Source organism: Barbatula barbatula, assembly GCF_947034865.1.
Source record: "Barbatula barbatula genome assembly, chromosome: 6".
Taxonomy (NCBI): domain Eukaryota; kingdom Metazoa; phylum Chordata; class Actinopteri; order Cypriniformes; family Nemacheilidae; genus Barbatula; species Barbatula barbatula.
Window position 1 is genome coordinate 16160380 of NC_136765.1, and position 13350 is coordinate 16173729.

Genomic DNA, 13350 nt, shown 5'->3' on the forward strand with positions numbered 1-13350 from the left:
ACCTAGTACACAACGTTTTGGGACATTTGTTTATCTTAGAACGCAACTTTGACGTGTAAAATAATAATAATAATTACTAAGTAAACCGATCACTACATTTTATAACAGCAAACTTTATACACAAAGTGATAGTGTTATGTACACATGGTAGAAATTAAGCTAATGCCTCTATTGATTTAACCAGAATACTTAACCCTATAGGTCCATCTACCAGACAGGCCAAATCAATTGTTTTGTTCACAACATTTATTCATTTGGCAGATGCTTATTTTTATAATCTTTGTCTGTTAATGTGTCAATTCAAAGTGTAAAGTTCATTAGTCAAGATTCATAAATCAAACAGCTCCAGCACACAGCTAAATACACTTTAATAAATACCTAAAAACACTTAAGTATAAATAAAAGAGAAAGGTCAAGTATTTTCTATTTATTTGTTCATACATTGTATTTGATTGCATGTGTACAATGCAACAAAACATCTAAAAACACTGCTTTTACAGTTGCTAATGCCAAAACATGTATAGAACATATTTATACTTTTGTATGTTGATTTGTTTGCATATACCTTTAAAAAGATGTTAATTAAATACCATCCACTTTATGAAAAAATACTCAGAAGTAAGGTTTATGTAAAGAAATGCATAATTTTGATTAGCTGATACTTAAGACAAAGTTTTTCAACGCAAATCAAAAAGCACTTTAAAACAACTTAATGTTTTAACCAAATGCTAAAAAACTGTAAAATAGTGTGATGAACAACACTGTTCTGAAACATTCGACTCGTAATAAGAACTTTGTCATTTAAGAAACATTTTACAAAAACTACACAACAAAATTCAACAGTATTCCATAAAATAATCATCTTCCTCATCACTGTCATCGGCTCTTGATGATGGAATATCTTTATCAGAGAGCATATTCCAGACAACAAAGTCCTCATCTTCAGCTGATGAAAGAACAGACGTATATATTAAACCAATGAGTAACAAAGAAATTTATATAAAAAAAATTAATTACAGTTATAGAATAGAACATATGTACATACCAACACATCTCTTTAGGGTCTTCCTGACTGCTGGGGTTGGTGTGAGCTTGGCCTTCTACAAAAATAGAAATATTTATTACAATTTAATCATTGGTTTTTGATACAGAACAGTAAAGCATCAACTTACATAAAATACTTTAACATTTTTAGTTAATATCTGCTTCAATATCTAGTTTAACTGTTAAAATTAGTTTGTTAGTTAAGTTCAAAGTAAATAAATAAACCTTTCACCAAGACTAAAAAAGTAAAAATATTTTTCTTTTATTTCATGATACATAATGCACGAGCTAATATTAGCATAAAAAACCTTCATGAATTTTCTTTTTTAATTTTACTTTATGGTTAGGAAATGTCTAAAATATTTTTCTGCTATTTCATGATACATAATGCATGAGATAATATTAGCATAAAAAAATCTGACTTTATTGTTGGGAAATGACTTTATTGTTACCATTGTTGCAGCCTTTTTGCCTTGTTTACGCCCTTTTTGGTTCTTCTGGAGATGGAAAATGTACTTATCCATGTTGTTCCTATAAAAAGCACAATCAAGTTAAAACAACTTATATAAATATCCAAGTTAGACATCTGCAATAAAATGTCAAAAATTCTTTCAAATGTCTTAAAAGTGCACTCAGCATCTGGAAAAACATGAAAGCTTTGGTACTCCAGCTAAAAACAAACATACTTATTTATAGATCCTAGCATTCCTGGGCTGATATGAAGACACTGAGGGGTTTTAACAGCCAAAACCATGCTAGAACTCGGCGTCTGAGGATCCTGAAGCTGGCTAAAATCTTCCTCGTCTCCATTTTCTGAAAACACTGGCAACTACAAAGAGAGGGGGGGGGATGCACATTCAGATTGAATCTTTCATCAACCCTTTGTCCTTCAAAACATGGCTCTGAATCTATGAAAATCAAAGCTACCTTGATTTGTTTATTTTGCATAGGTGAGCCGGCAAAAACGTCATCATGGTCATCTTTGGGCATGTGCTCCAAAAAATTTCTTATCTGTTGTCTCCTTTTAAGCGTTCCAGTTTTAGCAGTTATTTCAACAATTTCCTTTCCTGTGAGCAAAACAAAGGCATTCTTTTCTATTCGAACTGCAAGCCAACTATCAAGATCCGAAAGAAAATTGCCACAGCAGATTTTGCAATGTGTGTACCTGGTTCCTCAGTTGCCACTAGTTTCTTCTGTGCTCTTTTTCTGGATCTTCTGTTGGACTTCTGATGGGCATTATACTGTTCCTGACACTCCTCAGCTGAACGGGTACCAACAATATATGCAACATTCACCCAGTAACTCTTTTGGTGCTTAGGTAATGAGTTCACTGCGCTGCACAAAGCAATAAACCCAATGAATATCAGTATGATCTTTACCCATCTCCAAGTATTAAAAGTATTCTTTGTTAATGCAATTGTATGAAGTTTTAACACACATTTTTATTCAAACTTACACATTAAGTTTCTGCAGCTCTTCTTCTGTCCATCTTCCATCCAATGAATCCTGTTCCTCCATATTAATATGTTCTGTCTGTGGCTTTTTGCCAGTCGCTCTTACCACTTCAGACTTCTTTGTACGTCTGTTATTTGTCACATTATGTTGAACACTTTCTTCATCTTCTGACTGCTTAGAATGCATGTCCTCAACCGATGCCAAGTGTCCCTTTGTTTTAGGTTCCCGGTTATCTAATGAGACTTTCCTTTGTCTCGTTCTCTTCGACATAGACTTGGCTGTCTGGCTTTGCTGTCCTCTGTCTTCATGATCATTGCTATCTGAGGGAAGTTCAACAAAATCTGAATATCTCCGCAAGACCTTTTTCCGTCGATGTAAATGTTTAGCTAAAACGTTTTCATTTTCTTCCTCATGACTGGTAGAGTTCTGCGGCAGGGAGGTTGGGACCTCAGCTTTTTGAGGTTTAGTTATTTGTTTACTGTCTGAAGATCCTTTTCCTCGACTTCTTTTTGGAGGGTCCGGCGATGCAAATGAACTGTTTGAGTCAGTGGAGTACTGAACTCTGGAACCTATGCGAGAGCTTCGCCGTAAGGAACTGGTGTCCAAGCCAGCATGCAGATTGGAGCACAGTTCACCCTGCTTTTGTTTTTGGGAGGTCCTGCTGTTACACTTTGCTTTCTGAACCTTTTCATCACAAGACATTTCTTCTCCAGGCAAGCAATGAGCATGTTGACCAAACAAAGCATTTGCCTCATTGTTGTCCATGTACTTCTCAGGCATTTCTGACCCTGAGCAAGTAGAGGTTTCTTCTCTCCAACCCAACTCTTTTTTCCTCAGTGAGGTTCGCTGAGGCCTGCTATATTCTGTTGCTTTTAGTTTTGCTGTATGACCGGAGTTGGGGGCAACAATCTGGGATCCTTTTTGGGCTCGTGCAGTTTTCAACTGCGTGATGCTCTGTGCTGGAAGTGGATTGTTTTGAGACGGGACCTTCTTTTGGGATTTGGAACGTGGCTTTATTTTTCTCACCGGAACTGACATTTCATCTTCACTGCTAGATGTGTTATGCTTCCCTTTAGTAAAACAAAAAGTTAAATTTGCAATTAAAAAGTGAATTTTCTAGTCAATTACTGGTAAAATAATGACACATTACACACACCTCTTTCAAAAGTTTCAAGCATTAATGATTCATTCATGGTTTGTAATGTTGCTGGGGTTATTGGCTTCTTCGGCTGCAAAAAAATAACATTTTGAAAAACAGCCTTGTTCCAACAATAAATAATAATTTTGTAAATGTCACTAAAGCCCAAAGACAATAAATATGAAGAGTACAGTGGATAACGCTGAGGTACTGTAGTCCTCATGTATGGTGACATTCATGTCAGAATCCATAACAATCCTCCCTCCTTTCCAGAATTCCAATGGAGGCTTGATGGTTCTGCCACTGCGTGAAAATTTTGCACTACCCGGCTGGACGCTGTCGGTGGGTGTGATGGGAGCTGGAGCACAAATAAAAATTGACAATGTCAAAAGTATAAAAGCAGCTAGATGTCAGCTTTGTGAAACACAATGCAATAAATGTGTACATGCAACGTCAGTAACCCAGTAAAAATATTTAATTTAAAAGTAAATGTTAAAAAGATCTACTCACAAGTCTTGGTCTTTTGAATGTTGCAATGTTTGGGTGTTGACTTTTTGGTGGTCTGCTGATTTCTGGCTTTAGAATGACTCACATCATTGTTGTCTTTTACAGTTTTCTTGAATCTAAATTAAAAACAGAATAAGTAATCACGGAGAAATATGCAGTTGGTTTTCAGAAATTGAGTAGAAGTCACAGATGCAACATACCCAGCATGGTCATTCAGAAACGTATTCAGGTACTCTCTCCACATTTTTGGAAACCCAAAAAGAAACTTCTTTAAAAACCATGATGGAAATTCTGTACGGAAAATACCAAACTGTTAACTCACGTAAACCACACTAGACTGACTTAAATAAAAACTCTTACGTGAATTGGGATGTTTGGCCATTTTTCCATTGAGGAAATAGGTTCTTCCAGATGATGTTTTAAGCATATTACTTGCGATTCTTTCAGTGATAAAACTGCTGTGCCAGGGAACCTTTGTGTCTCTGAAAGTACAAATGTTTTTCAGCAAAGACACAAACAGCACACATTCTAACATACAACAAAACCATAAATTAAGAAGGTAATATCTTACATGCGAATACCATCTACCACAAGATCTTTGTTGAGCAGCTTCAAGACCCAATCTCTCAAATGAATACCTCTCACCTAAAAGGCAAGAATGTGTTTATACACGCAGTTTAAATTATTACAAAATAAAGCTGATTTCGTTTACTTACATCAAATCCTTCATGTGGAACTACGTCCATTTGTCTAGCTTGTTGTTTAGACTGATACACCGGCACTTTCTTTCGTGGGATCAAAACACGAGGAGAGAGTTGCAGGAGAGGATCTTCCAGCAGATTGTGAGGGCGATTAATGGGTCCATTGATCCGTTCTGTGCACTCTGAATGAGACTCGAATTGGCTGAAGACATGAGATTCAGGACTGCTGGAAACATCCATTTGGAAGCCTTCGTCATTGTCTTGAATTGTTGAATCAGTCACAATGCTCTTCTCACCAAATACAACACAGCCACCTGCAATAACACATTACAGAGCTGTTATCATTGATGATTCAGTATAAATGGATAAATGAATTCGATGCTCTGTGTTGTTGTCCTTTCACTAGGTCCAATGAATTAACAAAAACATACTTCAAGTCTCTTATTAGACCACAGTCAATCCCGTGTCGAAGGCCAAATCGAACAACTGTGAAAAGTAAAACAACATCATACCTCGATTTCTGACGTCCTTTGAACCACTGGCAAAATGTGTTGGCTTTCGCTGAAGCTGTGCTAACGTTGCCTCCGAAACCACCCTTTCCAACAACACCGTGGGTTCTTTAAAATAACAAACAAACATGTTTTAAAAACTTATTGGGTCACACACTACCACACATGTCCAACAATGGCATTTGTTGCGGTACAAAAAACAATAAAATCATACGTTGATGTCTGTTATGAAGATTCATCTCTGGCAGCTCTGTAAATACCTCCGGGGGCATCTTCTCCAGTAAAACATATGACTCTAGATACACACATGATGATCAAAAACATTAGATTAGTAGAATTCAATTACAGCAATCTCTGCTCTGTATCAGCATGACATAAAATGGAAAACTAACCAGAGAATGATTTGTCATCTTGTCTGTCAGGCATCATCTCTTCATCCTGTGAAGCTCCTGTGGGTGACTGTGGAGGAGAGAGGGCTAACACGTACGTCTCCTGGTTGGTGTTATCCATTTGTGGGTTCTTGGTCTCGGAGATTGGAGGGAAACTTTTACACATCTCATGATCAGAAGCTATTCCATGACCCACAGCATCTTTTCTCTGAACTTTTGCTTTCATCCTGGCAAAAATTTTCGCTGGTGTATCAGTGGGCTTCTTCAGTATCAGGTCAGCTCTATCTGGAAGAGCCATCTCTGCAGCATTAATACTGCTGAGTTCACAGGGAATATTTGGACTGTTATCTTCAGGATTCTGAGCAGTGGAGTTCATCACCAACACATCTCGGTTTGACAGCTTTCTGCCTGACCTACTTACACCCTTTGCCCAGTGGTGACCCGTTTCGGGCAACGTTTTCACTGGTGTGATCATGTTACCAGTATTAGGGGCTTGAGGGACGCTAAAATAGTCGTCTAGTAGATGATACATGATGTTAGAAGGCTGTCAATCAAATTTGACCGATCGTAATAATCCATGCTCTCAGCAAAGTCCTAGAACAGATCCGAACAAGAAACACAAATAGTTTCAGTTTCATTTGTAAAGGTGCAGTTTGTCTTATTCTCTGCTCTGAAGTTAACGACTATTATGTAGACGATACAACTACAAGTTCGTAGTATAGAGTTTCAACAATTATAAAATCTACACAACGTTGAAAAGCTTAATAAACCAATCCAATACGTTTATGGTGTATTGGACTGCGCTCAAGCGACAACAATAACAACCCCTTGAAAACCTTTTGAAACGACAAGCAATCGACTGCGAACCACTGAGTAAAATAAACACATAACGCGACATAATACATAGTTAGATCTGTTATATTGAGACACCATCCAAGAGAAGAATAAAAAATAACCTCCTCACATCTTAAACTGGTTTGAATTTTCCCGGACAATGCGCGGCCAACGTCTCGAGTCGCGTAAAGACTGCGTCACTTCCGTCAATAATAGTGGTACGTTTGTGAAGTTTGCTGCACATCTGTTACGAAAGTAAACGTAATACTAAGCGAGTATACAAGTCACATTGCAATGTTAGAAAATACACATGAATTGTGTTGTTTAATGAACGAATAGCCACCATTCAACTACCGCAGAAGGTTTGGATCCATATTGGATTTATGTTTAATCGGGATTAACTGATGTTCGTTTAAACATTGGATATCTTCGCTGACTTTAAATAAGAGCTCGGATGGCACAACCCTGGCGACACTGTGCGTGCTTTAAAGCACCTCGAGAGGCTTGTTATCCTTCGGTGTCTCTGTCCGAATCTGACCTGCTCACTTTCATCTCTGAGACAGCTGACACATCTGTGCTTGTGTGAGGTCTAGCGAGCCTCAATATCGGAGATAAGTGGTGCGATTTCACGACGTGTCAATCTCACCACACCACACTACCACGAAGATAAAAATACTATTCCCAAAACTGCTCTTTGTGCTTTACTAATTTAAAACTTCTTCCCCTAAGAATGCGACCAAGGAGAAGTGTCTGGAAAAGCAAGTGTAAGTACGTATGTCTGAGGAGAAATATGCTATTTTCACTGCGGATTTGCTTATTGGAAAATAAATAAAAATGTATTGGTTTAAACTAAAGTACAGCCATAACCTGTTTTAATGTGAACACGATTAATATTTCACACAGGGGGGTTCCGAGGTGGTCTGACCTGTCTGGGGCGCCTAAATCATGAAGATCCCTGCCTGTCTTCAGTTGCTATTAAAAGGCTGTCTTCTGTGACCAAATAACTGACTGTATTTTATAAAATATGGTTTGGAGATTAAAACCTCGTAACCTGACAAATTGGATCCAAGGGCTCCCTTTACTCTTAGAATTTGATAGTGTTTTAACAAATAATATAGTGTATTGTTAACCGTGTCTTCGACCTTTGACAAGGGTGTTATACAAATCTTTATATAGGTAAACAAATACATTTTAGCATTTATTTGGGATAATTAAGATGATAATTTTCCATTTCCACTACTTTTCGTTTAGTAACGCAGTGCTGCATCGTGAATCGTCTTAACCTTAACTTCCAATTACCTCCACAAGGTGGCAGCCTATTCACACGTGGTGCTACATATCATCTCTTGAATGTTTTGTTTTGTTTGACATAACTATACATCACAATTCAAACGATACTGCATTTTTATTATACTTTTTTTAACATAATTTACAATGCAATATTGCTCAAGAAACTTTAATACTGTAGTTTAGATAAGTTTATTTCCTTTTACAAAGATGACCTATGACCCTGAAGTATCTGAATCGGTTTTCAGTTTGTAAAATCAGATAACTCTGTTTATGTTTTTTTTTCAAAATCACGTTTTTATTATGTCATCGTTTTTTTATTGTGTTAGTTTGTTGTTAGTTAATAGCTTTTGAGTTATTATTAATTATTACACAGCTCCTTAAGGAATGATTCTGACTGGCCAGTCGCGACATTTGCAGTTTAGTTATTCCCAGATAACAACCAAAACTAATAACACCCGAATGCAGCAAATCATTTTGACAGATTTTTTTTTTTAAATAAAATATGTCTTTTAATAACATGAATTACATTATTTTTACAAATGATTAGCCAAATTGCCTGTTCGAGACATTTGAACGTGGTTTCTTACCTTAAATCCGAAAGTAAGTGACTTTTCCTTGCGGAAGGTCGGCATTCGACAAAAATGAGCAAATCTAATGTTTCTAATTCACATTTGATGTCCAGTTTTTTTCTCATGTGGCCAGTAGCCGTGTAACAAGCTGAATAATATACAAGCAGCTGGCTGTTATGGCGGAATAATCACACTTCCTGATCACACTGTCGGGTCTTATTTCTGCGATAACAACCGCTGCTTGTCATTAACTTAATCCCTTACTTAACAACCCAACTGCAGTTTGATATGACATGAATTGGGCAATAGAAACATATATATTTTTTTAAATGAGTAAAGTTGTATGTTTTTGTCTTTTCAAGTCTTTTCATGATAGGTCATAAGAAAATGAGTATTTTGTTTAAAGTTATGTATCCCTGTTTATTATTTATTTTAGAAACATACAGGAACCTTGAAATCTATTACTGCTGCATACTTATTTAACCACGTTTTATTTGATGGTGACGGTTTATGTTTCATTTAAAGGCTTTCATTAGGGTTTACTTATCAGGTCCCAGTAAAATTCAAGATGCATTATTATCATTAGAAGCGACTGTGCTAGCAATTAGCCACAGTAAAGCTGATACATCATTGCATACATAATACTGGAGGGAGAATGTTCGGATGTTTTAATCCTACTCAAGGTTATACAGCTGTTAAAGCCTCCGAGAAGTTACGGCGTATTGAAGCTGTGAGAAAACCTCCATTAGCAGAGAATGGAGCATTTATCAAATCAGAAATGACAAGGACAACATATCATTCCACATTATATACCACTGAGGGAGAAATAATGTGCTCATAAGTAACAATGTAGACCAAGTGAAAATGCCTTGATATGCCGTGCAGTGACGCACAAGTGCAAAGAAAACATACATTTAGAAGGCAGCGATGTTTCAACATACACTTATTATGTGCAATTTAAGATAATGTAAGTTACAAGTTAGCCTAAGAATTTTTAACCCCCAGGCAAATGCTTTAAGATGACTGCAGCAAAGGAGAAATGGCAGTCTTGTGAAAATGGAGGAAGACAGGGATGCACATTCTCCTTGAATCTTCTGAAACGGACCTTCCAACAGAGTTCCAAAAATACTTTATTTATTCTGAGGATTCTGATATTGCAATTAGGAATTAGTGTTGATTTTCAGAGAACGCTGTATTGCCTCTAAATGACCAAAAACCCCAAGAGTTTTGTTTCCTTTGCAGATGAGATTATCTAACTTCAATTTTGGATTTCACTCAATCACAGAACTGCACTCTGTTGAAATTGGTTTTGATTAAAAGACGGGCAAAATAAATGTCTCCATGAAAACATGTTTTTCTTAAATTCCTTCTGAAAGTGTCCGCCACAATGCAGGTTATAAAAGGACACATTGCTGTGTATGGAATCATTTGGACATTTTGACTTCAGAAGTTCTTTGATTCAATCTCAATAATCCAAACATACCCGAAGGTGAATTTCCATGGTCCCTTGTATGAACCGCGAAAACGCCAGCCCTATTCATTTAATTTTGATTGAGATGAAAATGGCAATGGAGAAAATGCTTAGAGGACAGCATGCACCTACACACATGGTCACACATAATCAGCTCCATTTAGTGGATTGTATCTTGTTAGTTTCTTCCATTATGGTCTACGGAGAGATTTCGCATTCTCCTCCATACACAATCATTTCTCATTTTAAGTACTGTATGTGGATGACTCTACTGTGAGTGAACGACTTCTCCATTCTTATCAGAAAGCAATTTGCTCTCGTGAGACAGTAAAGTCCAAGCGCTCCATCATTACGAAATGGCTGTCCATGCTTTCTGATCTATGAGAAAGCGTTCAGCGGGAGATGCCTAAACACACAGACTATCTGGGAGATTGCTTGCCAGCTCATCCGAATGCAAATGCTGTATTTTTTTGGCACAAAGAAACTTGTGTTGCAAGTGATGCGTAAAGAGGGATATACACGATACTGGTGAAACTAAACAGTCATTCATGAAGATACAGACATGTCTAAAAGTCTCCTTTGAAAACATTATATTAAAAATGTACCACCCCTTCTTCTTTTGGTCAAAGTGCAACAGTTCACCCAAAAATAAAAATGCTGTCTTCATTTACTCACCCTCAGGTTTTTCTGAATCTGTACATTTCTTTGTTTTGATAAACACAGAGAAAGATATTTGGAAGAATGCTTATAACCAAACAGTTCTTGGCAACCATCAAAATATATCTATAAGACAAGTTTATTTCTATGGTAGTCAATGGTGGCCAAGAACTGTCTTGTTACAAGCATTCTTGTTTTGAGGTGTTTTGGTTTGTTGTTTTGAAAGAATTTGAAGCATCTCTGAGAATCATACACATGGTTTCTGCATGAAAAAATATACAAATAAAATATATACTGTACAAATACAAAAAAAATGTTTTGTCCTTATAACTAAATATTTTATTTAAAATATTAGCTAAGTAAAGTATGAGTAAAAAATGCAAACGCAATAATTTATAATTAAAACATTTGTGGGGTCAATATAGGCCCCCCACATTAAATCAAATTTGGACAGAAGGACTATGGTTATTATGGTGAGGTGTTTTGGGTTTGTTTCCATCACAAAGAAGCTTTTGACTCTTCTAGACTGTTCTGCGTAGTGCAGTGTGAAAGTTTTTATCTATCGACATAGCAAAGAAATAACACATTTTAGAAAAGAATCTTACAATTAAATTTGACCAGGTTTTAGTTCAATCACCAAAACACCCTGATTGAAACTTAATGTATTACAAAAACGGATCATATTCAGGCTTTATATATATATCAAGAGAGAAAAAGGCAGAAAAATAATGAGAGGAAAAATGGTTGAACGCATGGCTGTGTGCCAAAAGAGCATATTTCATAAACTGCTGATGTACAAACAATAAATAAATAATTCCATTCTTTGAATGCTGGAATAGTGCAGTCTACGAGGAGATGAAGACAAAAGGAGCGATCTAATGACAGCTTCTTCATAAATAAAATACTACTAATCCCCAAGACAAATATGATCTCGATGATTTGGTGGTGAATGCAATCATGCATTATTTATACATAATCTGGAAAATGATCGATATGTGTGATGCAATGTGTTTGTGCAGTGGAGCATTTTAAATTGTTATTTAAAGGCATTGTAACATTAATTCATCAAAATGTGGGAGTAAGACACCTTTGGAGTTTACCAGCTGGACTCGAAGAATGGCTGGCCACAATCATGACATCCACAGCAAATAATTTACAAATGAAATATATAAGACAAAGGAAAAGCCACCTGGTAAGATGCTGGATAAGCTAACGGATCACAGCAATTATCAGAGTTAATTATAGCAACTAAATGGACTAAAAACACACAATGTGCCACAACAGTTTAATAAGAGCAGTTAAAGGGATACTTCACCCAAAAATGAAAATTCTGTCATCATTCACTCCCCGACTTTCTTTCTTCTGCAGAACACAAAATAATATATTTTGAACAACGTTGGTAACCAAACAACACTGGACCCCGTTGACTTTCAGCGTATGGACAAAAAACTGCTGAGACATTTTTGAAAATAACTTGTGTTAGACAGAAGAAAGTAAGTGTTCATATTTTCACCTTTTTTTCATTGAAAAACCCAAATCAAAATAAAGAACTGACACGGCTATATATTAATTCGTAAAATAGTCATGAATATTCATTATGGTCTTTGAGTAATTAAAACAGCATTTGGGTTCTCTCTGACTTAGATGTGTCGCCCTGCACTACAGAGCAGAATACATGACAGGTCCTTATATCAATAAATGAATTCCATCAACGAATGTTGTGTTATTTTTACTGCCAAACAAAGACCGTGTTCTCGAGGAATACTAATAGACAGAAAGCAGCAACTTGATGGTTCCTTCTGTCCTACAGTTGCAGACAAAGATAAAGAAGCAATTTTGGAGGCGGTTTGATAGAGGATCGGTGTTTGGTTTTGGTACACGGCTGAAGATGCTGTGGGAGCGGTCATCGCTCATGAAGCGCTGTGCCCTGGGTGTAGACTCCTGCTGATACTAAGTCACTATAGACTGATGATATTGTCAGCCACAGAACAATCTGCATTCATCATTTCTTATCTGCTGGGCCGCTGTGCTGATCCGAGAGATGCATCCTACGGATGCTGCAGGGTCAAGGACTTTATGATTGAGTTGTGTGTGTGTGTGTTGCTTTGTGACCCATGCAACTCACTCCCGATTCAAGAAATTACTAGACGTCAAAATGACGTGCACAAAGGTGGCAAAGCAAGTACCCGAGTGCAGACCCGTAAGAGGATTGTCCCAGTTGCTGTCATGCTTGGACAATGTGTGTGTCTGTATATTAGAGTCTACATGCCAAGAGACAGTAAGTAGTGTGTATTTTATGGAGGTATAGGGGGTTCATGGGTAAGCTGCAATGTTGCTTAAGGGTAACTTGGAGCATCATCTACATCCTAGTATGCTTTCAGTCATCAAACTGTTAAATAAAACCCATAAAGAACTGGTAGAAAGCCATATAGGAACATTTATATACAGTTATAAAATATAATTTATTCACAGCAATGGCCCGATGAATGAGAGCATATACTGTTTCACTCGGTGCACACGTTATAGTTTTGATGTAGATTATGGTAGCATTCACCAAAAAAGTGTGTCGGAGGGAGTTTATCAATCTTTGAAAAGAGATTCCAAAGCAATGGCAGAATGAGATGCGTACTTAGTGCATCTACATGCAGAAGAATGTCATTATAAATATAAGCACCATCAAATTCAGCCGAGCAGAGAGCATGTCATTTTTCAAACCCGCTTTTTACGAAGCAGCCAATTATCAATAGGAATGAATCACTGCCATCTTTGCTGTGTGTCATCATCTT

The 13350-nt window shown here is 36.8% G+C and overlaps 1 protein-coding gene and 1 long non-coding RNA gene across 2 annotated transcripts; one reads left to right on the forward strand and one right to left on the reverse strand.

Annotated features, from left to right (window-relative positions):
* Nucleotides 1–331: 331 nt before the first annotated feature.
* On the reverse strand, nucleotides 332–6782 carry mis18bp1 (MIS18 binding protein 1). The gene is made up of 18 exons (XM_079459243.1): nucleotides 6708–6782; nucleotides 5747–6337; nucleotides 5569–5649; nucleotides 5358–5462; nucleotides 4861–5159; nucleotides 4716–4789; nucleotides 4505–4626; nucleotides 4345–4435; nucleotides 4148–4260; nucleotides 3829–3995; nucleotides 3656–3728; nucleotides 2501–3569; nucleotides 2210–2379; nucleotides 1972–2111; nucleotides 1731–1873; nucleotides 1497–1575; nucleotides 1046–1100; nucleotides 332–946 (listed from the first exon to the last, which is right to left on the reverse strand). Exons 2-18 carry the CDS (start codon nucleotides 6273–6275, stop codon nucleotides 837–839), a joined length of 3420 nt encoding a protein of 1139 aa, XP_079315369.1. The 5' UTR covers nucleotides 6276–6337; nucleotides 6708–6782; the 3' UTR covers nucleotides 332–836.
* Nucleotides 6772–8217, forward strand: LOC306895744. The gene is made up of 3 exons (XR_013786838.1): nucleotides 6772–7195; nucleotides 7307–7341; nucleotides 7481–8217. It is a non-coding gene; the product is annotated as an uncharacterized lncRNA (long non-coding RNA).
* Nucleotides 8218–13350: the final 5133 nt, after the last annotated feature.